This window comes from Mus caroli, chromosome 10, assembly GCF_900094665.2.
Source record: "Mus caroli chromosome 10, CAROLI_EIJ_v1.1, whole genome shotgun sequence".
Classification (NCBI taxonomy): Eukaryota; Metazoa; Chordata; class Mammalia; order Rodentia; family Muridae; genus Mus; species Mus caroli.
Window position 1 is genome coordinate 56,841,670 of NC_034579.1, and position 27,971 is coordinate 56,869,640.

The 27,971-nt window shown below is 48.4% G+C and overlaps 1 protein-coding gene across 1 annotated transcript in view; it reads right to left on the reverse strand.

Annotated features, from left to right (window-relative positions):
* Hk1 (hexokinase 1) overlaps nucleotides 1–7,367 on the reverse strand; it is a 71,924-nt gene extending 64,557 nt beyond the window's left edge. The window contains exon 1 of the mRNA XM_029482970.1: nucleotides 7,111–7,367. Within this exon, the coding sequence (XP_029338830.1) occupies nucleotides 7,111–7,173 (63 nt within the window). The 5' untranslated portion in view covers nucleotides 7,174–7,367. The remainder of the gene's footprint in view (nucleotides 1–7,110) is intronic.
* Nucleotides 7,368–27,971: the final 20,604 nt, after the last annotated feature.

Here is a 27,971-nt window from a genome sequence, read left to right on the forward strand (position 1 = left end):
CACACACACACACATACACATACACACACACACATACACACACACATACACACACACATACACATACACACACACACATACACACACACACATACACACACACACATACACACACACACATACACACACACACACACACACACACAGCTCAGTATGCAAACACAAGCAAATAAGTCAATTAAATGTCACATCAAAACAAAATTAACCTACCTGTAAAAGTTTGACTATACCAAAAGCTGGCGTGACCAGTGAATGCCCACATTCTGATGGGGGTGTGAAAGGGCACGACCATCAGGGATAACAACTTGGCAACGCGGAGGTGACCAGGCACCTCGGGTGTCTACAGAAGCCTGCTCCAGAGCTTAAGGAGGTGAAAGAAGCTCTTGCTGACACCGTTATCTGAAGAAAACGAGATACCCAAGCGGCTGTCAAAAGAATAGCTGGATTGGCTTGAGAGAAGCATGTGCTGTCAGAGCACGGCGCCGTTTAAGTGAATAAAGTCCACACAGCAACATGAAAGAAGTCCCCCCAAACACAACGTGGAGCTGCAGAAAAGGATTCGGCAGGGTACACAGAGCAGAACACCACTTACAAACATTTAAACCCACAGAAATCAACGGCTCAGGCACTGCCTGAGTTCAGGAGGTTGTGTGCCTGCCTTTATGGTACTAGATGCTGATTATAGGTAATGTATGGTTCAAGTGCAAAATCATCCACAGAAATATGTTCTGGACGGTGGAGCTGGAGAGATGGTTCAGCCACTAAGAGGGCTTGCTGCTCTTCCAGAAAACACGAGCTTGGTCCCCAGCACCCACATGGGACCTGTAGCTGGACCTCACAACCACCTCTAACTCGGTCTCTGAGGGGGAATCTAATGCACATGCGCACACACGGGGAAAAAAAACATTAATACCCATAAAATAAAATAAAAAATCGGGAGGTCTGAGACGGATGCATGGTTAAGAGCACTTGCTGCTCAAGTTCGGTTCCCAGCATGTGCGTGGTGGCTCACAACCATCTGTAACTCCAATACCAGGGGATCTGACACGCTCTTCTGGCCCTGCTCAGGCACCAAGCCCGTACACAGTGCACATACATGAATGCAGGCCTTTAATCCCAGCACTCGAGAGGCAGAGGCAGGTGGATTTCTGAGTTCGAGGCTAGCCTGGTCTACAGAGTGAGTTCCAGGACAGCCAGAGGTATACAGAGAAACCCTGTCTCAAAAAAACCAAAACAAACAAACAAATAAATAAATAATAAAAAATAAAAGAAAGTATGCAGGCAGAAACACTCATATGCATAAAATAAAAACCATTTTGAAAAAGAAAATAAATAAATAGAATGCTCAGATAGATGACAGAGAGCATCTCAATAAAGAGAAAGAATAGGACCGAAGGTGGCTGTGAGCCAACTATGTCTGACTTGTCAGGGTGACAATGTAAGTAATATGGATATTAGTCGTGTGAGCTTCTATAGGTTTATGTGCCTCAAATATTTCCTAATAAGAATGATTTGCACTTTTTTTTTATACGGGAGGGCGGAGAGTTAGGATTCAGGTTCCCAGACAAGCCATCAAAATGAGTTTTTCTCCTAAAAGAGAAGAAAGTTTTCCGGGTTCCATTCATCAACTTAACAGAGACCAGATGGGTAGGGAACAGCCCTGGTTTCTGAATAGAGACGCACCGGACAGCCCAAAGGAAGGGGTGGCCTAGAAGCACAGAGACAACTCCTGCCCCTCAGCCTGGCTAACCAATTTGTCCGTAGCTTGGCAGTGATGGGGAACTGAACGCAGGCTGTAGCACCAAGCAGAAAAAGGCTCTACATTTGAGTCACAGCCACAGGCCTCTCCTGAGGTCTTCAAAGGAACTAATGAATGCGTATATACACGTGGCATATTTACATTTGAAATATTCGTGACGGGACCTCTCAGTCGTATTTAGGTGACATCTTGAATGACACAAGGTAATTCAGGATGCTCGGAACTAAGAAACTGTTAAAGCAAGGAACGCAAGCTACAGAATGGCTGCTGCCCACTGACCTCTACCTTCCAAAGCTGCTAATAAATTTCTTAAAGGATCAGTTTCATCAGAAGCCAATGTTCTTTTCAAGAAATCAAAAAAAAAAAATCTACCTGCTGGTAAAAATCACACACACACACACACACACACACACACACACACACACACTCACAATGAGATAGTCAGATATGACCAACATAACACAATAGGAAGCGTCCTCAGGTCCCACCGGTGTGGTTTATTAACCTGGAAGATGGTGGGGTGGGCACCTGTCCTCCCTTCCTCAGGTTCACATCTAGAGACGCAGCCCTAGACCTGGAGTCAAGGAGCAAATGACTGTGGTTTGGGAGTGGCTGCCTCTCCGTCAGAAGATGCCTCAGCTAGCTCCTCCTCAAGCATATGCAGAGCTGGCTCCAGATTCTACCTCCACCAGCCAGAAGACCCTGGGTGCGGACGGACACACATGCAGGACCAGTCTTTCAAGGAGAAGGCTGGCCACGATTTCCCCCAGAGAACAGCAGGAGTGTGGGTAGGGCGGCATCAAGAGGCGGGGCCAGATGAGGAGGCCCCCCACAGCCAGCAGCTCCCTGGTCTATTCCTCATGACCCTTCCCATGAATGACGGGTCTCTGCTCTAAGAGAGAAATCCAATGCCTATGGTGGAGGGACGGAAAATATGACAGAACACTGGCCAATGAGGTGCTAGCTTTGCATGCAACATAATTTGCTTCTCTCTCTCTCTTTTTAAGTTATTGTTGTTTTGTTTGGTTGGTTGGCTGGTTGGTTTTTTAAACCTAGGTTTCTCATTGTAGCTCTGGCTGTCCTGGAACTAGCTCTGTAGATTAGGCTGGCCTCGAACTCAGAGATCTATCTGCCTCCTCTGCCTTCTGGGTGCCAGGATTAAAGGTGTGTGATATTACTGCCTGGCCATAAAATTCATTTTAGAGTTCAATGTATTAATACTATTATTATTGATGTGAGTGCAGGCATGCTTTTGTTGAAGTCACAGGACGGCTTGTTCTGAGAGTCGGTTCTCTCCAACTGTGGGGTACAGGGATCGAACTCAGGTCCTCGGGGCTTGTGAAGTGAGCCCTTCAGCCAACTCGCCTGCCCGGTTTTCATGATTTCCTAACTCACCTCCCTAAGCAATAAGGAACAGAACTGCTCTGAGACAGGGCCTCACAGTGTACCCTGAGCTGGCCTAGAACTCTCAAGTTTCCAGACTCAGCCCGCCACATCTTGTGGTTACAGCCATCAGCTCCATATTTTCTTCCTCCTCCTCCCCTTCCTTTGTAGCTCTACCAGGCAGTCTGAAGAAATAAAGGGCATTTGCTTACCAATTAAAAGCCACCCAAGGCTTTTCCATTGCTCTACCTGGCCTTCCTGGGTCCGGCTACTGGACAAATCACGTCCGTTTGTTCCGTTTATGCAGATTGTGTGGGGCTATGGGGATCCTGCCAGAGAAAGTCCACTGGTGTTTGCTGTTTGATGTTCTGGCAAGGCTAGGGAGAAAGACATCTGGTCCTTCTTATTTCTTATACTCCTGGCTCCATTTTTCTTTCTATATTACTTTTTTTTCCTACCTGCCACTGCTTCACAAGTACTGAGATTAAAAACATACTGCATCTGGTCTTTCCTAAATTATGTCTGCATGCACCCTACTCAAGGAGCCCCTGAAGGACGCTCCCTCTTGGAGCTGAAGTTACAAGAGGTTGGAAGCCACCTGGGAAGAGTATGGGAACTGAACTCGGGGACCTCTGCAAGAACAGTAGGCAGTCTCAACCACAGAGGCATCTCTCCAGCCCTTCATTTTCCTGAACAAACAGGCAGCATGCCACGCAATACTCCACCCTCCAGGTCCTTCTCGGTGACACACAGTGGAGGGGGCAGGGCTATGCAGGGCGTGTTTAAGAGCCACTTGGAGGTTAAAGGGCCCTGGTTTTCCCATTCTGGATATCTGGCATCTTGTGAATGGGAGTAGTCACAAAGATGCGTGCAATGTTCATTCCTCTTAAAAACCTGAGGGAAGGAAAATGTGTGCCTTATGCTTCCGTCCACCAGGTCCCCTTTTTCGTGGCACCCTTTAACCGGCACTGTGCAAAAGCAGCCGGGAGCACGGGGATGTGAGATGAGAAGTCAGAGGCTTCATCCATTTCTGCCCAGGACCTATTCTCAAGGCTGGATTATTGCGGACTCCCAGGCAGTGGAGGGAAATAAAACCGTCTCCCGGGTGCCTTTGTATTCTGGGCAACCCTGAAAACCTTCCCCCAGCGAGATCCAATTTCCTTCCTCCTAGCTGAGAGCAAGGTCCTGTATATCACCCGAGGCATGTCTCCAGAGCCCCACGGGCTGGCTCCCTGAGGCTGGAGAACTGAATCATCATGGCTGCCCACACTTAGGAGAGTCTCCACTGGGTTCCTTTTAGGGTAGCACACAGGGCCCAGCTACACACACACACACACACACACACACACACACACAAAAGAGCAAGATTTGGGGGCTAGCACTTCCAGGCAGCCTTTCTCATAACGGAAGTAGGGTGGGAAGGACAGGAAGCTAATAAACTGACTCATGGGAGCAAGTGACCACTGTGTGCCCTGGGAGCCTCCTCCGGACCACACCCACATATGGCAGAGCACTCTACAGGTAGAGGTGATCTCCTGGAAGCTTAAAAAGCGTCTAAGTTCTGTGTGCGGTGCAAGAGGAAGCTCTTGTTTTGCTTTTTGTTTGTTGTTGTTGTTTGGTTGGTTGGTTTGTTTTGGCATTTTTTTGGTGGTTGATTTTGTTGTTACTCAGGTTTTTTGTTTTTTGTTTTTTTTTTTTTTTTTTTTTTTTTTCGAGACAGGGTTTTTTTTTTTTCCCTGGCTGTCCTGGAACTCACTTGGTAAACCAGGCTGGCCTTGAACTCAGAAATCCGCCTGCCTCTGCCTCCCAAGTGCTGGGAGGCCACCACGCCCGGCTGTTACTCAGTTTTTGTTTTGAGGGTTTGTATGTTTGTTTGTTTTGGGTGGTTTTGTTTTTTTGTTGTTGTTGGGGTTTTTTTTTTTTGGAGGCGGGTGGTTCCAGACAGGGTTTCTCTCTGTAGTCCTGGCTGACCTGGAATTTGCCCTGTGGACCAAACTGGCCTTAAACTCACAGAGATCCACCTCTGCCTCCCAAAAGCTGGGATTAAAGGCTTGAGCCACCACCCACCATCCGTCCGGCTAAGAGCTCATTTATTTTTAAGGATCTCCTACACAACACTGAAGTGAAAGTTTCAGCCTTGAGACCTTCCTCCAGCAAAGCTCTGGGATAGAGGTGGGGGAGGGGATATCCCAATCTCAGAGTAAGGGCTTTAGTTAGGCACCGTTTGAATCGGTGCTCAGATACCCACAGGGCCTGGGAGATAGAATGGGATGGAGGTGAATCAGGCCACTTGTAGTGAAGCGTCTTAGTCCAACTCAACCACTGGAGGCCACCCAGCATGGTGTCAGGGAGCAGCCAGGCAGCTGGCAGCCACACAGGTGGCTGTGGGTGTGAGGCTGGAGGTTTAGTTTACAAGGTCATTGGGCCTCCACCCACCATTGCACACCTGAGCCACAGAGGGTATCTAGAGTGGGAGAGCTGTGGACTCTTGATTCGGGAGGCCTATCCTAAGTGCACTCTGCCCTGCTGGGACTTCTGTCTTCCCTTTCCATGGGATAAACATGTCCACCGCCATGGAAGAAACTCAAGCAATTATGTTGGTGCATAGCTCCCTGACATCAGGTCAGGGATGGGGGTGGGGGTGGGAGATTGACGATGAAGCCCCTCAGCACCCTATTCCCGGTCCCCGTCCAGGCTAAGATCTAGGATAAGAGCAGCACCTCCAACAGTCTTGTCTCTCAGTACCTCCCCTTCAGCTGATACCCAGGGGGAGTCCTGCTCAAGTTCTCAGAGTGGGAGGAGGGTCAGAGCCCCACCCGGACTCCACCTCTAACCAGCCCTGTGACCTTCAGGAGGTCACAGTCCCCAGTAAGACTGCTTCTGAAGGTGCAGGATGAGAAGTCTCAGGCCAGGAAAGGACAGAGCCTAGTCACTGCCGCCTCTCACCTGTAGATAGTACCCCTTGTCCCAGTGTCTGTCAGGGTGATGATGCTATTACCTATCCTAGGGTAGGTAAGGCATACCCATGGCACAAATAAAAATGTCCTAGATGTTTCCCTAACCATCTTAGTCTATCTCAGGAAAAAACATCCCGGCTTACTGACAGTGGCAGAAAAGTGAGGTACATCTTTAAGACCCACCAGCAGACGGCACTTTACACTAGCTGAACATCACCCCTAGGACCCAGCGTCCATGTGCAAGAACTCACAAGTCACAAGGAACGAATGCCAACCCCTCCGAGCTCTTCAAGTGACTAAAGTGTCTTATTTGAGCTCCTGGGCCGAGACTGCCTGGAAATTGCAGGTTTAGAGGAAGAAAAAATTCCATTCAGACGTGCGGTTCCCGTCCTGAGGCCTATGAGCAAAGTTTCCGGTGGCCTCTGCTCCCCTCCCCTCACCGGAAAGCCAGGCGAATCACCCCGTCCTCAGAGTAAGGAGCAGCTGCAACAGCTGGGGGAGCCCAGTGACAGTTTCAGGAGGGCATCGTATTCTCCAAATGGGAACCCCAAATATGGGATGCCTGGCTTCCAGCCAGCACCCCCTGCCAGCTGCTCACTCACCTCCCCAGCCTATCTCGGCGATCACACCTTCCCCGCCCACGGCGCGCGTGGACCTTTCAAAACAGGCCTTATAGACAGGCCAGCTGGTCCCCACCTAGCCAGGTCTCAGCCCGGCACTGCGTGCGGGTACCCATCTGACATCCATGGTCCTTTTCAAGGACACTGCAGTATGCAATCCAGCCGTGGGAGGAAAGAGGGGGGGTCTTCAGCCGGCCGCCCAGCTCCTCAAAGCACAAGCACGCCCGCATGCCTACAATGCCCGGGTGAACCCCAGCATGAGGCCTGTCGCCTGCATCCTGTAGTCCAACTAGATGCTGTCTAGCCGGGAGAGGCCGGGGGAGGATGCAGGCGGTAGCGAGCGGATGCGGGAATGCAAGGCTGTGGCCAGGGCGGCGCCGGCGGGGCTCACCTTTTTGACTTGGTCATCCTTCAGCTCGGTGAAGTAATATGCCAGTAGTTGCGCGGCGATCATGTTGACGGTGGGGGATGCGGAGAAGCAGGTGTGGGGCCAGTGGCTCCTCAGTAGCCCTGGTGAACAGTGGTCCTCCGGCGGCGGATCCGCGACTCCACCTCCTCCTCCCTTGGCTCCTCCCCCTCAGTCCCTGGGCGGGGCGTCTGCCTGCTCTCTCCAGACCTCAGAGCTCCCGTCCCCGGGAGGGTGACAACCGCCAGCCGGCCCACCTCCTCAGTCCCCATTGGCTACAAGGCGCCACTGCCGCGCTACGGCTGGGGCTTCCCAGCTAGAGCAGGAGAATGACGGCCGCTCCCTCCCGCGCCGGAAAGGAGGCAGCACCCTGCACGTTCCCCACGTAAGGAGCGCGCGGTCACGCGTGGTGGCACAGTGCCAAGCCAGAGTGGGTGGGGTGTGGGACACGATCTGGAGGGGACCAGAGGACAGATTCAGGACACCACAAACTGGAGACCGCGAACGGAGCCACACCCCTTCCTCGGAGATTAGGGCTCGTCCCCCACCCCTCCCATCCTCCCTGTTGGGGAAGCACTCAAGTGGGCGTGGAAAGAGAGCGGAAGCCGAAACTAGGCGGCTTCACAGATCTTGCACTGGGTCCCTGTGCCTGCCTGCCATCGAGGATCCAAAATCTAAGGATGATGCTCGGAGTCCCACCACAGCCTGTCAGAGTTCACATAGCGAAACCCAAAACGCCTGCCCCTGTGACATCATCTAAGAGCTCATGATCCCCGAGTGGGAATTTGGGCCTATTCCCAGCCTGTCCCGATCCTCCCACCCTTCTCTAGCTCTTGGGCATCCGGGTTCTGGGAGGTCGGAGGTACTGTTCAGGACTCGGGTTGAGGGGAAATCGTATTTGTACCTTATGACAAGTAAGAACTCTGACGTACAGAAGTGGCTACCACTCTGATTCTACAGGTGAGGAACCTGAGGCAACGCGTTACAGTTGCTGCTCAGGAGTCGGGCCGGGTTTTCTTAGCGTCAGCGCTGGTGACCTGGCCGTTTGTATGCAGTGTCTCTTACTTAAGCTTCCCTTGCAGGCCATGTTCCCATGACCAGGGCTGCAGCATCTGTCCTGAGGGGACTATAGAGTCTAACTTCTAGCCCATATCTGGCTGGGCCTAGCATCCATCGGAGCAAAGATACCCATGCCTGGGACACCCCTCAAGTACCCCAAGGGCCCTTCCAGCCACCACTACCCGCCCACTGAGAAAGAGGTGGTAGACCTGATACCTCTCTCCAGGACACATCTCCACCCTGCCCAATGGCAGGTGCAGAGTGTCCTCAATCACTTCTTTACCCCTAAGATGGAGCTGTAACTACTGATGTCTACACCCCTTGATTTTTGTGAAAGAGCATAAGCACTTGTGTCTAACAAATTAAGTGGGAAGTACTCTCATAGAATGAACTTGGGAGCCTACAGGTTAAAGTTTGGGGGGGGGGGGGTGGCGTAACCTGTATATCGCCATTTCCAGGCCCAGGGAGGGCCTAACTGTTGTATTTAAATTCTTTTCCTAATAGGATCTCCCCTCAAAAAGATTAGCATTTGAGGCCCACATAAATCTCAAACTAACACACACATACACATGCATAGGTGAACACTACCAACATGGCCACCAGTGTCAGGACAAATTGTTCTTCTGAGCTGCATTTGACTCTGCAAATGTAGTTCTGCCAGCCAGCTCTCAAGGCTGGGATATCTTTGAGGATGGAGGGTTGTTTTGTTTTCTCAGAGCTCTGTAGGTTGAATGGGCCATCTCTCTTCTCCCCGTGTTAGACTCACGGCCCCCTCACTCAGCCTTCAGCTATCACTATAATCTGTCCCCATACAACCCTTACCCAACAAACCAGAATTGGGAAAAAGCTGGCCAAACTTATAGGCAGATAGGCACCTCTGCTGCCCCTTCCCCCAACCCCTGTACCAAGGTGACTGAGTACACACACACACACACACACACACACACACACACACACACACAGAGAGAGGCACTAAGGCTTAGCATTATTTCCTAATTCACATCTCTAAGTCAGACTCACTGTCGCTCCCAATACCATCACCACCCCAGTTTTTCGCCTGTCTAGCTAGAAATATTACAAGAACATTTAAGGTGGCTTTTTGGTTGTTGGCTACCAGCCATCCAAGCCATTCTGAGCTGCAGGCCATGGCACTCTCCCTGAAAAGCAACCTTAATTGTGTTATGTTCCTGCCTGCAGTCCCTTTCTGGGCCCTGCATCCTGATGGAGTCAATTTAAACAGGTTGGCCTTGTAGCTGACCCTACTCTTTAAGCATATCTCTTCCCTGGCCCCCCGGTCACAACAGGGCTATTTCCCACTCTCCTCAGACTGCACAGGTCCATTCCACTGTGGCTCCGCTCATACCCCCTTGCTCGCCTACCCTTCCCCGTTCATCTATACCTGTCCAAGTTCCCTTCACCACAAGAAGGCATATCTGGCCTTCCTTCCCAAGCTGGCCTCCCATGACCTCAGTCACTCACCCTGGCCTCCCAGGCCCCAGCACCTCCACAGGGCACGCTCGGACAGTGCTCAGAGTCCATGCAAATGGAGACCAGGGCTCTTCTCTACAGGCAAGGCTTCGTAGGATGCACAGCTGGTGGGCCATCTTGCCCAGTGGCAGGTTGCGGTAGAATTTGGAGCCGGGACTCAACCCCAGTTCTGATGCCTAGCCAGCACTCTGTCCATCCTACCCCACCACCTCAGGCAGCCTGGGCCAGATAAGCAACTCTGAGTCAAGACTGCCTCCCTGATATGGGTGACTGTCTCCCGGAGGCCTGGTCTTATCTGCTCCCATCAGGCAGTTCCCTGGAGCCAACACTACGGCAGTGTTGTGTCTTCTCTCAGTTGAGCCCTAGACCATTTCACAAAGGTTTCTTGTCTTTTATTATTATTATTATTAGTTTGTTTGTTTTTAAAACAGGGTCTTACTATGTAGCTCTGGAAGGCCTGGAACTCTATATAGACCAGGCTGGCCTTGAATTCATAGAGATTTGCCTACCTCTGTCTAGCTAGTTCTGGGATTAAAGGTGTGCACTACTATGCCTGGGTTTCTTTTTAATTTTTTTAGGGTTTTTATATGAATATTATATATGTGTAATATATATAATATATATTATAATATATAATATATAATAGTGTGTGTGCAAGTGAGTGTGAGTGTGTGTGTGTGTGTGTGTGTGTGTGTGTGTGTGTGTGTGTGTGATGCATGTTTCTGATGCTCAAGGAGGTCAGAAGAGAACATCAGATCCCCTGGAACTGGAGTTACAGATGTTTGTGAGCTACCATGTGGGTGCTGGGAATTGAACCCAGGACCTCTGCTAGAGAAGGCAGCAACCTTTACCACTGAGTCATCTTTCCAGGCCTCATGCATGAGTTATTTTTGGTTGTTTGGTTGTTTCGTTGGTTTTTCAAGACATAGTCTCTCTGTGTAGTCCTAGGTGTGCTGGAATTCGCTCTGTAGACCAGGCTGGCCTTGAACTCAGAGTTCCACCAGCCTCTGCCTCCCACGTGCCCACCACCACGCATGGTTCTGGATTATTCGTGTTAGTGTGTGTCTTTCCACCCCCCCACCCCCCCTTTACTACCCTACCCCTGTTCCTTTTCTTTTTGGTAAAGTCCTATGTAGCCCAACCTGGCCTGAACTCTCTATATAGCTAAGGATGTTCTTCAACTTTGATCTCTGGTCTCTACCTGTTGAATGCTTGGATCATGGGTACCCACTGCCACATGCAACATAAAGTTGAAGTTAAACTGAGGGCTTTGTGCTTGCTGGGCGACGGCGAGTACTGTAGCAATGGGGGTTTTGCCTCAGGCCACGCTCCTTAAGTCTTAAACCCCAGTTTAGCTGCCTTGATTACTCCCAGACCCACAGGGAGACCTCAACCCAGAGAGTCCCAAGCTTCTTCCCCTTCTGGGCAAGGTTCATCTTTCCCACGAGTCCTCTGAACTCTCAGTTCATTTACTGTGTCTCTCCTGGTATGAGTCATGGGAAGGACGGACCAAATGCTGTCAGGCTGCCGCTCCGCCAAACACACCTGCCCAGACGATAATACAGACCAAATGCTTAGGACATCTAATTCATTCCCATCTGCTCCACAGTCCCGGGAATTCCTCCACCGTGATCTCTGACAGATGGGCTGAATCCCTGGCACCAGGGAGCGCACTCCTCCTGATGGCCATGTTTACCCAGTGTCACCCGTTTACAGAGCAGTTTCTCATGTATTGCCTCATTTCTCCCGATAACAGCCTGGGGAGGCTACAAGGACAAATATCATTAACCCCACTTAATCAGTCAATGAGGTGTGAGAGAGAGAGCTGTAGACTGAAGGTCTGAAGAGAAGACATGGCCGAGAGGGTTCCTGAGCGATGGATACCTCAGTGACTTGCAACCTTGTTTACAACTTGCCCAATGAGAATTGCTGATTCAGACCCTGGATTTCCACAGGGGTGAAGAGACCTGATGACTTCTATAATGAAGCCCCAAGTAGTGCTCTTAGCAGCCTGTAGGGGCTTTCCGATGCCAAGTACCAAAGAGTGAAAGGTCACTGCAACCTCTAATCAGCTTTGCTCCAAAACCTACCAGCACTTCCAGGCACCACCCATAGTGACTGGGCTGATAAAATTACATCCTTAGCTGCTTTCCCTCTGACTAGCCCAAAATTCTGTCCCCCAGCATGCTAACAGGATCAATACGCTGACAACTGCTAAGACTAGACCCTATAATGTCTTGTTTAGCGCAGCTAGTGATTTGTAAATACCGGCCAACACTTAACCACCGTTAGACTTCACTGTAAAACCCACCATTTCTGACAGCTAGGGTCTAGCCACCCGTATTGATAATTATGTATCGAGTGTTGGGCTAGACATGAGAGCAGCCACTACCTTCTTCAATGGACTTCAGGCATTAAAGCCAGGGTTGAGATCAAGCAAGAAGGAAGAGGCAACGCCAAATTTAAGTTTTGCATGGGAATTTTGTACCCTGGTTTCCCTGGTAATCTCTTCTTTACTGTTTCCCCAAACACCTGCCTCTCAGATATCATAATGGCTTCTGCCTGCCTGCTTGGCTCTACCCTGACTTGGTTTACCACTACTAAGAGAAAACTAGACTCTGCCATCCTCGGCTTTTACCCCAAAGGGGCAGAGGAAGGCATGTGAGAGGGAGGGTTAGCCTGCGGCACCTCTTTTAGGCACCTGTTCTTTATCTCAAGCCAGGCCTCTTCCCCTACAAGAAAGCCCTTATCTTGTTGGCCCAGAGCAATTACAAGTGCCCAAGCTGACCACCACGGCTTTCTAGGACAACGTTGCCCAGTCCCCACACTCGGCCACCTTCACAGAGCCAGCAAGGGTCTGCCTCCACCCACCGCCTTTGATTTAGTGCCAAAATATACTTGGAAGCGCTTATACACGCGGTCCAAATCCACACCCAGTCAGGGTTCCTGGGGAGGAGAGCCCAGAGCGAATCTAATATGCAAGCAACCAAGAATTAAGGACTGACGTGGTATTTTACCTGATTTCCTAAAGGAAACGGAAACGACATTTGAATTCAGAGAAGTAAAAATCAGTCACGTTGTTGTTGTTGTTGTTGTTGTTGTTAGCAAATAGCAATTTTTTAAAATGGTTTCTTTCTGTAACCCTGCCTGTCCTGGAATTCACTATGTAGACTAGGCTGTCTATGTAGTCACAGAAATCTGCCTGCCTCTGCCTCCCAAGGGCTGGGAATTAATATCTGTTGGGAAGGGGTGTTTTATTTTGTTTTGTAACAGGGTCTCACCATGTAGCCTTGGCTGGCTTGGAACTTACTTTGTAGGCCAAGTTGGCCTCCAAACATGGGGATGCATCTGCCTCTGCCTCCCAAATGCTGGGATTAAAGGTGCATGCCATCATGCGCAACCGTAAGTTAAACACAGTTGGCTCATGGTAAGAACAGGTTAATACCTAGGTGGGACTTGCCACCTGTCGGGTGCTCTGAACTCTTTGGGGTTCGATGGAAGCTCATGTGTTTAACATTGAGTATGTTATGAACTGCTGTTTTAGCTCCAAGAGTAACAATGGTACAATTACAGAAGACAGACTTTAAAATGTTTTTCGGACATCATTTGTTAGCATTTATCAAATTAGCAATCTCTGCAGACTGCATGAGCTCAAAAGTCTGATTTTAAAAATTGCCACTTGATAGCAAGGCATGGTAGCACACATCTCTAATTCCAGCTCCTGGGAGGCAGAGGCAGGAGGATTTCTGTGTCGACACAGACAGCCTGGTCTATGCATGTGAGTTCCAGGACAGCCAGGGCTACACAGTGAAACCCTGTCTCAAACAAACAAACAAACAAACAAACAAATAAATAAAAAAATAAAAGCTCTGAACTAATGAGCATATGTTAGCTCAGGACTAGGACAGAATTTCTTTTTCTTTCTTTCTTTCTTTTTTTTTCTTTTTTGGCTTTTTCGAGACAGGGTTTCTCTGTGTAACCCTGGCTATCCCGGAACTCACTTTGTAGACCAGGCTGACCTCAAACACGGAATTCCGCCTGCCTCTGCCTCTGCCTCCCAAGTGCTGGGATTAAAGGCGTGCGCCACCACCGCCCGGCTAGGACAGAATTTCTAACGATTTCTGAAATAGGCCTGAATGTGCTTCTGCAGTCCTGTCCTGTGTATTTATAGGAAGTAGTTTTCTCAGCATTGATGTTTATAAAACTGAACAGCCATGGACTCTAAAAAAAGACTGTAAAGACTTGGTATGCTCTTCAGGATAAAATATTCCTGAAGGCCAGGTTTAATTCTTTATGGAAAAATAAATACGCTCAACTCATTGACAGCCAGATTGCTTTTATCTTTAATAGGTAGTAAGACTATATGCGTATTAGAGCTAGCAAGATGGCCTGAGAACCTGAGTTCCACCCTTGGAACCCACTGTGGAGAACCTACTGTCAAAGTTATCTGACCTCCATACATGGCATACACACTGACATTCCCCTCCCCATACAAGAATCGGTAATTTAATTTAAAAGTTATAGCTGACTATAGTAGAACATGCCTTTAATTTCAGCACTCAGAAGGCAAAGGAAGGGGCTGGAGAGATGGCTCAGCAGTTAAGAGCACTGACTGCTCTTCCAAAGGTTCTGAGTTCAAATCCCAGCAACCACATGGTGGTTCATGACCATCTGTAATGAGATCTGATGCCCTCTTCTGGTGTGTCTGAAGACAGCTACATATAATAATAAATAAATCTTTTTAAAAAATGAAGAAGGAGAAGGAGAAGAAGAAGAAGAAGAAGAAGAAGAAGAAGAAGAAGAAGAAGAAGAAGAAGAAGGCGGTGGCGGCAAAGGAAGGAGGATTCCTGTGAGTTTGAGGTCTGAGGCCAGCCTGGTCTACACAGCAAGTTTCAGGGCAACAATGGCTACACAGTGAAACCCTATATTAAAAAATTATATATATATATATATATATATATATATGACTCATTTTAGTAAATTATGATTTATTATCAGTAAATATTTGATTTGTACACTGCCCTATATACCTATGTACTCAGGATCATATAAAAAAAATTGGCAAAAGTGGGTCACAAATGGAAAAGCCTAAGAAGCCCTTCTGTGCTGGGCAGTGGTGGTGTGTTGCTGGATATATGATAACTTTGTGAACCTTGACTGTGTTATTTCAGGGCAGGGGGAACTCTGTTTTTAGTTAGGGTGTGGCTCAGTCCTTAGCACACACCTTTAATCCCTCTGGCTGGAATGTAGACACACCCTTAATACATAATCCAAAACAATGAAGGTAAAGTTAGTTTGTAGAAGGACGCACCTATGTTTAAAAGTGATGTTTAGGGGCTCAGTTGTTAAGAGCACTGACTGCTCTTCCAGAGGTCCTGAGTTCAATTCCCAGTAACCACATGATGGCTTATAACCATCTGTAGTGGGATCCGATGCCCTCTTCTGGTATGTCTCATACAGTGTACTCATATAAATAAATAAACCTTTTTTTTTTAAAGTGGTGTTTAATTGAGTGGCAGACAAAGTGACAAATCAGAGAGAAATCTGACAGAATAGGATATGTGCAACTTTCACGAGAAGAGAGAGGAAGAGGAAGCTACTTGAGGGGCAGTGCAGAGGGAAAGGAAGGAGGAGTCATTTTTCCTGGGATGTTGTTTAGAGACAGATTGCAGAGAGGATAAGCCAGAATCCCTGTGAAGACAGAATGAGCCAGAGAAAGGAGGAGCGAGATCGTCAGAACAGATTGCCAGAGTTAGTTTGAGGCCAAGCAGAGCAATTCAGTGAGAAGCTGGGAGAAGCCAGATTCTATCAGTCAGTAAGTCTAAGAAGCTAAAAGCATCCTAGGCCTATAAATAAGATTGTACAGAGGCTAGAAGCTTCCAGGACGAGGCCTAAGTTAGCAGACAAAGGCAGTAAGAATCTGAGACGACAATTAATGTTAGGAGGATAAAAGGTACTTTTACAGTGGTGTGCATGCACTTGGAAGGCAGAAGCAGGCAGATCACTGAGTTGAAGGCCAGCCTAAGCTACTGAGTTGGTTCCAGGAATCCGGGACTACACAAAGAAACCCTGCCTCAAAAACAAAACATCATCAACAACAACAACAAAAAACCTTGCTGTGTTTAAAACTTAGGAGGCAGAGGCAGGAGATTGCCCTAAATTTAAAGTTGGCCTGGTCAACATAGCAAGCTGCATGCCAGCCAGGACTGTGTACTGAGACCCAATCTCAAAAATAAAAGAGCCGTTGTCTATAGGTGTGTCTTTTTAAACTTTTTATTCATTTATTCATTTACTTGTGTGTGTGTGTGATCATGGGCACACTGTGGTATGCATGTGGGGTTCAAGGACCATCTTACCAGCCTATCTCAAAGCAAACACCTTTAAATGTCACTCTCGTCAAGCCTTTCAGCCTCCATATGACTTGAAAACTCCAGACACATATTCCCAGCTTCTCCGGGCATCAAACCCTCTCCCCATACGGACACTGAAAACACAGTGCCTCCCACTGCGGTGGTCATTTATTATTTAATATACTTGTATCAGCTCAGGTGGCTCGCTCTGTAATCCCAGCACTTAGATGCCACAATCAGACACATCAAGGCCAGCCTGGGCTACATGTCTAGAACCCGTCTCATAAAACCAAATGCAGAACAGAGAAAGAACCCTGCTATTTCTCAAGACCCCACGGCGTTGTTCTTTCACCTCAATAAATATGAGATACTCTCTACTCTCTATTTCCCCCATCACCCCAAATCTGGCAATGGACAGGACACCGTGTCTGACCACATTTAGGGAGACAGATAGCGAACAAATCCTACTTGAATATGTATCACACAGGCGCCAGTGTGGCGTCATTAGACTGGCCACATCCCATGATAACCACTTCTCCTTTGGTCTTACGAATCAATGTTTCTGTTTTTAGCTGAATTCAGCCACCCTCACTACTGCCACCAGCCCAGGATAAGGATCATATTTCCAGTCTCCTCTGCAGCTACCCGGCCACTGGACCAATCTCCAACCAGGCAGATAAAGGGATGGAAGTTAGAGGCTCGCCTGGTGACTTCCGGTAACAGCTTTGTACCACTTTCCCTAGAACGATCCTCCTGCCTCCTTCCTGCCAGCTCCATGGATTGTAAAATCACGTTGGGTGTGGCAGCCAGACAGAATAAAGCACCAAATTAAAACAGGTGCCAGTGTCCCCATGTCATGCAGAGCCAGCCCCAGCCTATCTCCAGGTTTCCAAAATAAAGAGAAAAATGAGATTGCCCTGTGCCCAAAACTGTGGCTATTTGAGAGTTTTCTATTACAAGTAGGCAAACTCATTCCTAGCCAGTATAGAGGCTGAGCGGCCAAGGGGTCAGGGGAATCGGCTCAAGCAGGATGGACAGGAAGGTATCCCTGAGGGTGTGACATTTGGGCAGAACAAAAGGAGGGAGAAGCCAAGCTGTGTGGGCAAGGGTGTCCCAGGCAGAACTTGCTCCCTGTCACCTAAGCTGGAAACCCAAGCCTTGTCCCCAGGCACCTTTCTGTTCTACAGGCCACATTTCACCTGTCACCAAATGAGTTCAGAACAAAGGAAACCAACTAAGGACACACACTCCCAGTCTCACCTCTCAGGCTGCCTTCTGCAGTCTGGCCCACAAAGGGTTAAACTGCCCCCCACCCCACCCCCTCCAAAGAGCTCTGTGATGGAGCCTGGGGCCTTGTCTGGAAAACTGATCTTGTGGGTTCTTTTAGTTCTGTAAGTCTGTGGTACTTTGTTAGGCAATCCTTAAAGGAGAGGTTTCCTTTCAGGTATGATATGGTCTGACTGTGTAGCCCAGATTGGGCTCGAACTCACAATCTTCCTGCCTGAGCCTCCAAGGGCTGGGGCTTTGTGAAGGTTATGTTTTATTGAGATGTAAACTCACATATTACATAATTTAACCATCTGATTCTGTTCTTCTGATTCATGTGTAAGACTGTTTTGCTTGCATGTGTATGCGTGCACACCACATGTATACAGTGCTTGGGGAGGCCAGACAAAGGCTTTGGATCCCCTAGACCTGGAGTTACAGACTTTTTTTTCTGAGCCACCACGTGGTGCTCTGCAGGAGCAAAAAGTGCTCTTAACTCACGCTGAGCGTCTCTCCAGACCCTTAGTTAGTTGTTTTAAGTTACGTGTGTATGTGTGTGTGTGTGTTTATTGTTTGTTTGTTTTGTTTTTGGAGGGACTTGCCAGGTTGCCCAAGCTAGGTTCAAACTCTTGGGCTCAGGGGATCTCCCTACTTTAGCCTCCAAAGAGCTGGGACTAGAGACAGGCCGCATGTCATGGCTAATTCGCCAATGACTTGTAGTGCAGGCTCTGAACAAGGACATCCGCAGCACAGCGGCCCGTAGATGATTTCCTCCCCCCCTCTTTCCGGGAGCCATCCGCCTGCAATTTCCTATATGCCTGGGTCATCGGCAAACATTTGTTAGGTCCATATCTTTGCCTATTCTGGATATTGTATATAAATGGAACAATACAATACATGGTCTTTCGTGATTGGCTTCTCTCACTGAGCATGATTTTAAGGTTTGCTCTGTCACATGTATCTGAACTTTGTTGCTTTATTGCTAAATAATATTCTATTGTGCGGACATACCACAGCTTATTCACCCTTTCAAGGACGGATGAATATTTGGCTTTTTTTCTGCTTTGGGGAGAGTTAAATTAACTTTTGGTATAGCTACCATAATGAAATGCCAGAGACTGGGTGGTTTGACAACATAACTGTATTGTTTCCTGGTTTGGGAGAGGAGAAATCCAAGATCCAAGGCAGATAGGTCTGGGGATTTGGATGAGATTGGCCCATGCAGACGCATGTGTTTGAATGCGTGGTTCCAGTTGGTGGAACTGTTTGGGAAGGGTCAGGAGGTGTGGCCTTGTGGGAGGAGGTGTGGCCTTGTGGGAGGAGGTGTGGCCTTGTGGGAGGAGGTGTGGCCTTGAGGTTGGAAAACCCATACCCTTTCCTCTCCACTCCCCCAACAGCCCCCTCCTCCCGCACTTGGGAAGTAAAGGCAGAAAGATCTTTGTGAGTTTAAGATCAACCTGGCCTACACAATTTTAGGCTAGCCAGCCATGGCTACACAGTCAAAACACAAAAAACAAAGCAAACAAACAAAAAAGAAAATCTGCAGAGACAGGCAGATCTCTAGGTTTCAAGGCCACCCTGGTCTACGGAGGGAGTTCTAGGACAGCCAGAGCTACATAGAGAAACCCTGTCTCAAAAAAAAAAAAAGAAAAAGAAAAAGAAAAGAAAGAAAGAAACAAAGCAAAACAAAACAAAAACAGACTTTCTAAGCTAATGCTTTGGGGTTTTTTTTGGTTTGTTTTGTTTTATTTTGTATGTGTGTGGGGGAGGTGTGCACGCGCGCTCTCACTAGGTAGCTTAGTGTGGCCCCAAATTTATGCTACTTCTGCCTTAGCTGAGGGTTGTGCCGAGGCTCATGCCGCCACCCCTTACAGCAGGTTGGTTAGTAAAGCCTTTACCTTGCCATAGCCTTCCAGTGGAGCCAACCATGCTGGAGTCTATCTATTGCATGCTCTTCTTGCTGTTTTCTTTGTAGGAGCAAAGTCTTATTTTGTAGCCTGGCTAACCTCACATTTGCAGCCCACCCCACCCCTCCCCACCCCACCCCACACCCCAACTCCATACCCCTACCGGACCCCAACCCTGGCTTCTGCTTCCTAAGTATTAAACTATAGACCTGCTTCTCCTGTTCGGCCTTAAAACACATTAAGGTGCCTGCTTGGAGAATGGGAGGGAGGCACAGAAAACTCCGATTCAGGGTCCTATGAAATATGTCTGCCTCTGTGTGCTTGACACTCATCCATGTCAAGGACAGAGGGGATGGGCTCTGAGGTCCATATCAGTGGTTAAGAGCACTGACTGCTCTTCCGAAGGTCCTGAGTTCAAATCCCAGCAACCACATGATGGCTCACCACCACCCATAATGAGATCTGATGCCCTCTTCTGGTGTGTCTAAAGACAGCTACAGTGTACTCATATAAATATAATAAATAAATAAATAAATCTTTTTTTTTTAGCGCTCTCTCATTGCACCCTGCTGTGTGGAAATCTGGGCCTAGAGAGGAACATTTGAAAGTAAACACGGCTCCCCACCCAGGGGAATCTACTGTAGGGAAGCCCCATGGTTTAAAATCATCATCAGAATCTCCAGAGGGAACAGAATAGTCACACAATAGCTTTTTGGTTTTTTTGGGACAGGGTTTCTCTGTATAGCTCTGGCTGTCCTGGAACTCACTCTGTAGACCAGGCTGACCTCCAACTCAGAAATCTGCCTGCCTCTGCCTCCCAAGTGCTGGGATTAAAGGCGTGCACCACCACCGCCTGGCTCCACACAATATCTTTTATACATACAAGAATGCTCCTGGAGGAACGAACCAACCAACCAACCAACCAAACAAACAAACAAACCCACATTTGGACTTCTTACCTTTTCCTCTGTGAGAGGGGGTCGTATTTTTGGTTCAACATCTACAGCCTTAAAGACAAAACAAGATAGAGTTACAAAGGTAGTTCGACACTCTGCATCCACATAGATTGATGCGTGTAGCCTATCTAAGCCAGAGAACAGAAGCAAACTGCAGGAGCCAGTGCAAACGGGACTAATGCCTCTTCCGAAGAAAGGAAATGATCGTGACACTTCCCATTCATGAGTTTATTCAAATGAATACTTCTCAGATCCTCCACAAAGGCACCGGGAGTTCAAAGATGGAGAACAGGGGCTGGAGAGATGACTCATTAGTTTAGAGCGTTTGTTTAACAGAGGATGCTGGTTCAAATCCAGTGGGTCACAACCTTGCCTGAGCTTGGTTCAGGGGATTGGATCTGACACCCTCTCCTGAACTCTCGGAGCTCTGAGTGTGAGCATGGCGCTCAAGCATACATGCAGGCAGAACATTTGTATATAAAATAATTTTTTTTCAAACAACAAATAGAGAATAAGAGAGGCTCAGCCTCTGTCATTAGTGAGCTAGGAGTCCACTAGGGACTGGCCACTAAGAGAGGTGAGCTGACTGGTATAGAGGACACATATTGATTGATTGAGATTGGAAATGTAGCCACTGGCCTCTCAGAGCAGCCCGTGAAAGGGCCTCCTGTCCTTGGGCCTCCTGTCCTTGGGCCTGGCTCCATTATTAGTTCCTGATGAGTCTTGAATGTCAACTGTCACCAGAGGCTTGTCTGATCCCACCACCACCACCACCACCACCACCACCACCATGGCTATATTTTGGAAAGTTGTGGAACCTTTTGGAAGTGAACATGAGCCTCACTGGAGGAAATGGTTCTCACTGGGGCCAGAACATGAGAAGTTCTAGCCTTGACCCCACTTCCTGTCCACTCTCTCACTTCCTGGAAGCCAGGGGTCTTAGTTCCCTGCTCCTGCACCCTGGTTCAGCTCCCTCAACTGTGAGACAGAAGAACCTTTCTTCCCTCAAGTTGCTGCTTGGCAGGTATTTGGTCGCAGCGATGGAAGATGACTAGCACGGTTTCTATTCTTCCTCCCAACCCCTTAAAAAAATAATTACATTTACTTGTAGTATTACTATGGGAGGGAGAGGAGAGTATGTAAGCCATAGCATGCACGCAGACGCCACAGTATCATCGGCTCCCTCCTAATTCACAATAGATGAGAAGGGGTGGCCTCCCTTTATAAGGAAGGACACCGAGCCTCCTGGAAGGCTGAATAGCTCCTGTATTGGCTGGTTTCATGTGTCAACTTGACACAAGCTGGAGTTATCACAGAGGAAGGAGCCTCCCTTGAGGAAATGCCTCCATGTGATTCCTGGGCTGGTAGTCTTGGGTTCTATAAGAGAGAAAGCTGAGCAAGCCAGGGGAAGCAAGCCAGTAAGTAACATCCCTCCATGGCCTCTGCATCAGCTCCTGCTTCCTGACCTGCTTGAGTTCCAGTCCTGACTTCCTTTGGTGATGAACAGCAATGTGGAAGTGTAAGCTGAATAAACCCTTTCCTCCCCAACTTGCCACTAAGATCATGATGTTTTGAGCAGGACTAGAAACCCTGACTAAGACAGTACCCCAAAGGCACATAGCCAGCTCTGTAAAACTCAGGGATAACCCATGTATCTTGCCTTTGAGGGCTGGGGCTCTCTTTTCAGCACTTCTCATAGTGATTCATCACACACTAAGTGTTCAATAAATAAATGTATGCTCTTTATAAGTGCAACACTAGAGCCTCTTCCAAGAAGGTTCCAGATTTAAAACAAAACAAAACAAAACCCACAGACGTTGTGGTTTTAACAAAGGGTTGGGGGAGCCACACTATAGACAATCAGGACCATTCACACAAGGTCTGCATGTACGCAAGGCCCAGGCTGTCTAAGGTGGTCATATGCAGATACCCTATCAAAGCAAACCTCATATCAAAGGGGCTGCAAGGAAGCCTTACAGATACTTAAGAGGCCTCATGAGAATGAAGACTAAGGTAGCCATGGGAAATACTGTCTGGACAGCAGTCGTGGAGAAAGCTGTCCAGATGGGGCTACACGGTTTGGTCCTCCCTTAGGCCACAAGTGGAAACTCACTATCCAGAGTACAGTATGCCTCAACTAGGACAACCCACAGTATGTATGGCAGCAGGGACACAGAAATGGAGTAGCAAACTGTACCCGCAGCCTTGAGTTTAATAGGGGTGAAGGACAGACAGAGTAACAGAGTGACTAGAGGAGTGACAGAGACCCCAGTGGACCATCTGGGATCTGCAACTGGCCAGCTCTGCAAGCCTGGGAAAGTAACTGAACTTCTCCAAGCCTCAGTTCCCCCCATCAGTGAAATGGGAGTGTTGCTACCTCACTGGGCCTTATGAGACACATAAGCCCATGTAAGGAGCGAACTCGGGCCATATAGTGTTTCCTTCCTATGTCCGTGTAGCGGGGATGGCCTCACTTCAGAGACCACAATCCATAGTCATTCAAGTCCCCTTTTCAAAATGGCATAGTATCTGCAGTGACCTTTAACCCCTCCACACACACACACACATAGAATTACATGGTTGTGTGTGTGTACATGTTGAGTGTGTGCATCCATGCATACGTGTAATGGAGACCAGAGGTCGACATTGGACGACTTGTTCTCTATCTCGCTTTACTTCATTTGTTTTGATTATTGGGGCGGGGGAGTTGGCCATAGCACTCATGTGGATATGAGAGGATCACTTAATGAGGTCAAGCCCACTTCCATCCATCACAGGTCCTGGAGATTGAACCCCAGTTGCTAGGTTTGCTCAGCCTTTAGCCACCTCACTACCTCACCAGACCCATTCTCTCTGTCTCTGTCTGTCTGTCTGTCTGTCTGTCTGTCTGTCTGTCTCTCTCTCTCTCTCTCTCTCTCTCTGTGTGTGTCTCGCTCTCTCTCTGTCTGTCTCTCTGTCTATCTATCTATCTATCTATCTATCTATCTATCTATCTCACTCTCTCTCGCTCGCTCTCTCTCTCTGTCTGTCTGAGACAAAGTCTCTCATTGGACTTGCCCCTGATACCCGGCCACTGAGCCTTTGGGAATCTGTCTGTCTCTACCCTGCGCCCCCCCCCTTCCCTGCACTGGGGTTTCAAATGCACATTGCATGCTCAGATTTTATGTGGGTGTTGGGGACCAGAACCCAGGTCCTCAAGCTTGTGTAACAAGCATTTTAGCTGCTGAGCCATGTTCCCCGCCCTCCCGTGGACTTTCAGTAGCCTCTGGGTGCTAAGGATGTACCCCACAGGGCTAGAAGCTGTTCTAAAGCTTCATTTAAGGCAGGGCAAAAAGTCTGTACCATCCACGACAGATGTAATATTTTTTTCTTAGAAATTCAACCTACTGCTGGAGGAATTCACGGATACAGGAACCGTAAATGCAGAGACAAGCTGGGATTGCGTGTGCAGTGGGAACAGCCTCAGAATAGCTCATCAACTAACAGAGGTTGGTAAAAACTGAAGCTTCTCTTGGGCTGCCTGAGGGATATACCAGACTTCTAATGCCTGGTCCTCAACCTTAAATCTTGGGAGAGCTTGGGACCCACGTGTCTCTCTGGACACCACGGAGACCAAGGCTAGACCCATGGATTGACACTGCATTCCAGACAAGCATCCAAGCCTCCTGACTGCCACATGGTGCCTGCGACACTGGCTGCTTTGTGTCACCTCGCCGGGGGCAGGCCTGGACTGCTTTATAAACTCTTGGTGGCATTCTGCCTGGGGCTGGCAAATCCAGACAGGGCACAGGAAGGGAGCAGGGGGGAGGGGGCAGTGACCTCGTGGTTTGGAAACCCTCCCTCTTCCTTTCCCAGAGCAGGAGGCACTATTTTTCATGCTGCTTGAGGAATAGAGGGAAAGGCGGGGTGGGGGTGCGGGTGGGGGTGCGGTGGGGTGGCTTCAGAGGTCCGGAGCTATGGGGGCCTTCATCTTGGTGTCCTTAGTGACTCCCATGTTCCACTGTAACCCACACAGGTGCTTTAGGTTTGGCAGCTGAGAATGGAGTGGAAAACTTCTACTCAGGAGTTAAACAGAGGAAGCAGGAGCTGCAGTGTGGCTCAGTTGATAGGACGCTTGCTCAGCATTCCTGATGCTCTGGATTCAATTCCCTAGCATCCCATAAGCTTACTTCAGGAATTCTACTGCTCCAGAAGTGGAGACAGGAGATTGAGGGCTCGAGGCCAGCCTAAGCTAGTATAGTGAGACCTTGTCTTGAAGAGAAAATAAATTCGGAGAGGGAAGAAGTCACAAGTTCAGCCTCCGAGGGAAGGAAAACACATCTGGGCCAGACTTTTCAAGGACAAACGGCGGAATTTACACTACCACTCCCAGGGTGAAGGCACTTCTTGGGCCCCTCCATGCCTAAACCCCTCATCTCTGGTCCAGATCAGCACCCTAAAGCTTGTTCTCTGTGAATCTTTTTTTTTTTTTTTTAAGATTTATTTTATGTTATGAGTACACTATAGCTGTCTTCAGACACACCAGAAGAGGGCATCAGATCTCACTACACATGAGATGATGTGGTTGCCAGGAATTGAACTCAGGACCTCAGGAAGAGCAGTCAGTGCTCTTAACCGCTGAGCCATCTCACCAGCTCCCACTTTCCCTGATCCTTAAAGCTTTAGTTAGGATAAACATGTCCCCCAAGGGCTGATCAGCCCATTCATTACTCCTAGATCTGAGGGAGTCCTGGCCCTCAGATCATGTAACAAGTGTCAAGCCTGCTTTTGTCCTTGGGTTTACACCCACAAGGCACATGAGTTCCCCCATCCCTTAAAAGAAACAACTACGACTCTCTGTCCTGGGGCCTGTGTGCAGCAAGATGGGTTTCAAAGGAGCCAGCCACTCACAGGAACACACTCTGTGCTAGTCACATTTTCTGAGGTGTGTTCCAGTATTCAGGAAGACATTCTTCAATGTCAGAATAGGCAAAGCATCTTGGGGGGATTCAGCCCAAGGGGCTTCCTTTAGAGAGCAAAGCCAGATTCTTGCTTATAGTCCATGCACAGGACTGTGTAGTCTAGCTTTACAAGAAACAACTAGCTACGAGGTTGGTAGGCTCCCCGTGGGTAGAAACCACAGGTCTGATTGAGAAATTAATGTGTACTGAGAGCCAGAGGCCAGATGGAAGGCTCCAGCCCACCCTGTGATGTTCTTGCCATGCCTTAGCTCTGAGCTGGACCTCAGGCAATATCCTGAGGGAGTAGGCTGAGCCTGGCATGGTATATAGGACCCTCTTCAGAGGCTGGGGAAAGCTGGGCACATGACTCAGTTGACAGAGGGCTTGCCTAGCACGCAAGAGGCCCTGGGTTTAAACCCTAACACCATGTAGACTGGGTATGGTAGTGTATGCCTGGCATCCCAACACTTTCGAGGTGGATAGCAGAGCAGAAGGATTCTAGGTCCTCTCTGGCTACATGGAAGTTGAGGCCAGCCTGGGATATGTGAGATCCTGGGGTATGGGGAGGCGGCCAGTTACCTGTCCTTTCTGGCAGTTCTGTCCCATAGTGTAGAGGTGATGGCTACGCTGTTTTTCCAAGGGTCTTCTGTCCTCAGAAGCGGGGTTTTCTGATCCTAGAGAAAGATTAAAGTTCAGCAAAAAGGCTGGTTAGAATCTCAGCACTACCGTTCTCTTCTCACCAGCTAGAGAGGTCAATACCCTGATACTGAGGACTGACCCCAGATAGTGTACAGTTTCTAGAAGAATCCATGAGCCCAGATAAAGCCATAAGCCCAAGCATACAGTTTTCCAGCAGAGCATTATCTTGGAAGCACTTCCTGGAAGCACTGCCTGGGTTATGGGCTAGAGGTAGAAGCCATGGGCTTCCGGGAGGTGATTAGCAGACCTGGGGAGGAACCAAGGCACCTTCCAAAGGCCATCTTTTCAGAAGTGTGACCTTCATCTTGGTTTCTATCTGCCCTTGCCTGTCTAACTTAAAATATGGTATGTAGACTGTCAATTCTAAGAACGATGCATTGTGCTCCCTTTAAAGCCCAAAGATACAAGCAAGGGGTTCTTAAGAACTTGAAATTACACTCCTGTGGAAATAACGTCCATCACTTTAGCTATGTCTCCTTCTTTGCGTTTCTCACCAGATACCTACCTATCAACAGCACAGAAAGAGAGACATGCTATGGTGTTCTTTGTTTTACATTGGTTCTGTTTGTGTGCACGTGCGCATGTGCGCCACCTGGAGCATGGGAGGTCAGAGGACAACCTGCAGTGGTTGAGTTTCCGGTTCCACCATGTGGGTTCTGGGGATTGAACTCAGGGATTCAGACTTGGCAGCAAGCGCCATCACCTACTAAGCCATCTCACTGGCCCTAAAATATTTTTAAATTTACTCTTTTTTTCCATGGAATACTGAAAATCATTCTATCCCCCCCCCCCTTTTTTGAGTATGGTGAGGATTAAATATACTGAGTAATTAAAATTTACTAAGGTGGTCCTTACTGGGGGAAAAAGGAATGGCTAAGACAATGCCTATGTAACTTAGCTTGACTGTGTGTGTGTATGTGTGTGTGTGTGTGTGTGTGTGTACACGCATGCGCACAGTGTGGTTTGAATATGTGTGTGTGTGGAGTGTATGTGTACGTATATGGTGTGGTTATGTATGTGTATAGTGTGTCTATGTGTAGTGTGTGTGTATAGTGTGTGTCTGTGTACCTGTGTGTATGTGTGTGTGTACATGTCTGGGTCTGTATGTGTGTGTACATGTAAAACCTTAAGTGTATACAGTTTGTCCCTTTGACACCAGTGAAGCTGAGAGGTGAATCCTATCCAATAAGTCAAGACTGATGGCTCCTTTGTCCCATCTCTAAGAGACAGAACAGCTTCCGACTGTTCTGTGCTTTGCCTAACAACTGCAAGGCTGAAGCTGCCTCAGAAGAGTCCCCTCTGCTGGAGGCCTTTCCTACTCCAACTGGGGAAGCCAAGAACCCAGGCTTTCAAATACGGGTTCAATGCCAGGCAGCTGGCCCAAGTGGCAAAGATTGGCAGTGGACAGTTCTGCTGGAGCGTGGCACACAGGCACAAACAAAACTGACTGATTTTCATTCTTGATATCTGTTTACAGCATCGGATTTTGATTAGATATTTCTGCTTAATCCCTCCAGGTGAAGGTTTCTATAAGAAAGGGAATGGAATTGGCATTTATATTCTTTAGGGTGCTGAGGAGTATCAGGAACTGTATTTCTTGGGTACTGACACCCCAACTTAACAGGGAGGGTCTCACTATGTAGCCCTGGCTATCCTAGAACTATGTAGACCAGGCTGTCCTAAAACTTTCAGAGATCCACCTGCCTCTGCCTCCTGAGTGCTGGGGAAAAAGGCATTCCCCATCACACCCTGCCTGGGAAGGCTTCTCAATGGAGCTGCAGTTCCATCAGCTATGAAATGGGCACAATCTCGGAGCCGAAGGCTTGTTCATAAATGGTACTGGTGTCTGGCTCATACCTCGGGAATGTTTCTTGTTATTTGTGGACTGACTGGAAGGACAGTGAAAAACCTAAGTGGAGGCACAGCCTACTCAGGTACACTTCAAGGCAGTGAAGGAACTTTGAGTTGTTTGTTTGTTTGTTTGTTTTTGGAGACAGAGTTTCTCTGTGTAGCCCTGGCTATGCTGGAACTTGCTCTGTAGACCAGGTTGGCCTTGAACTCATAGAGATCTACCTGCCTCTGCCTCCTGAGTGCTAGGATTAAAGGCTTATGCCACTACTGCCCGGTCTGTTTTCATTTGTATGGATGTTTTGCCTGCATGTATGTCTGCACATGGAAGAA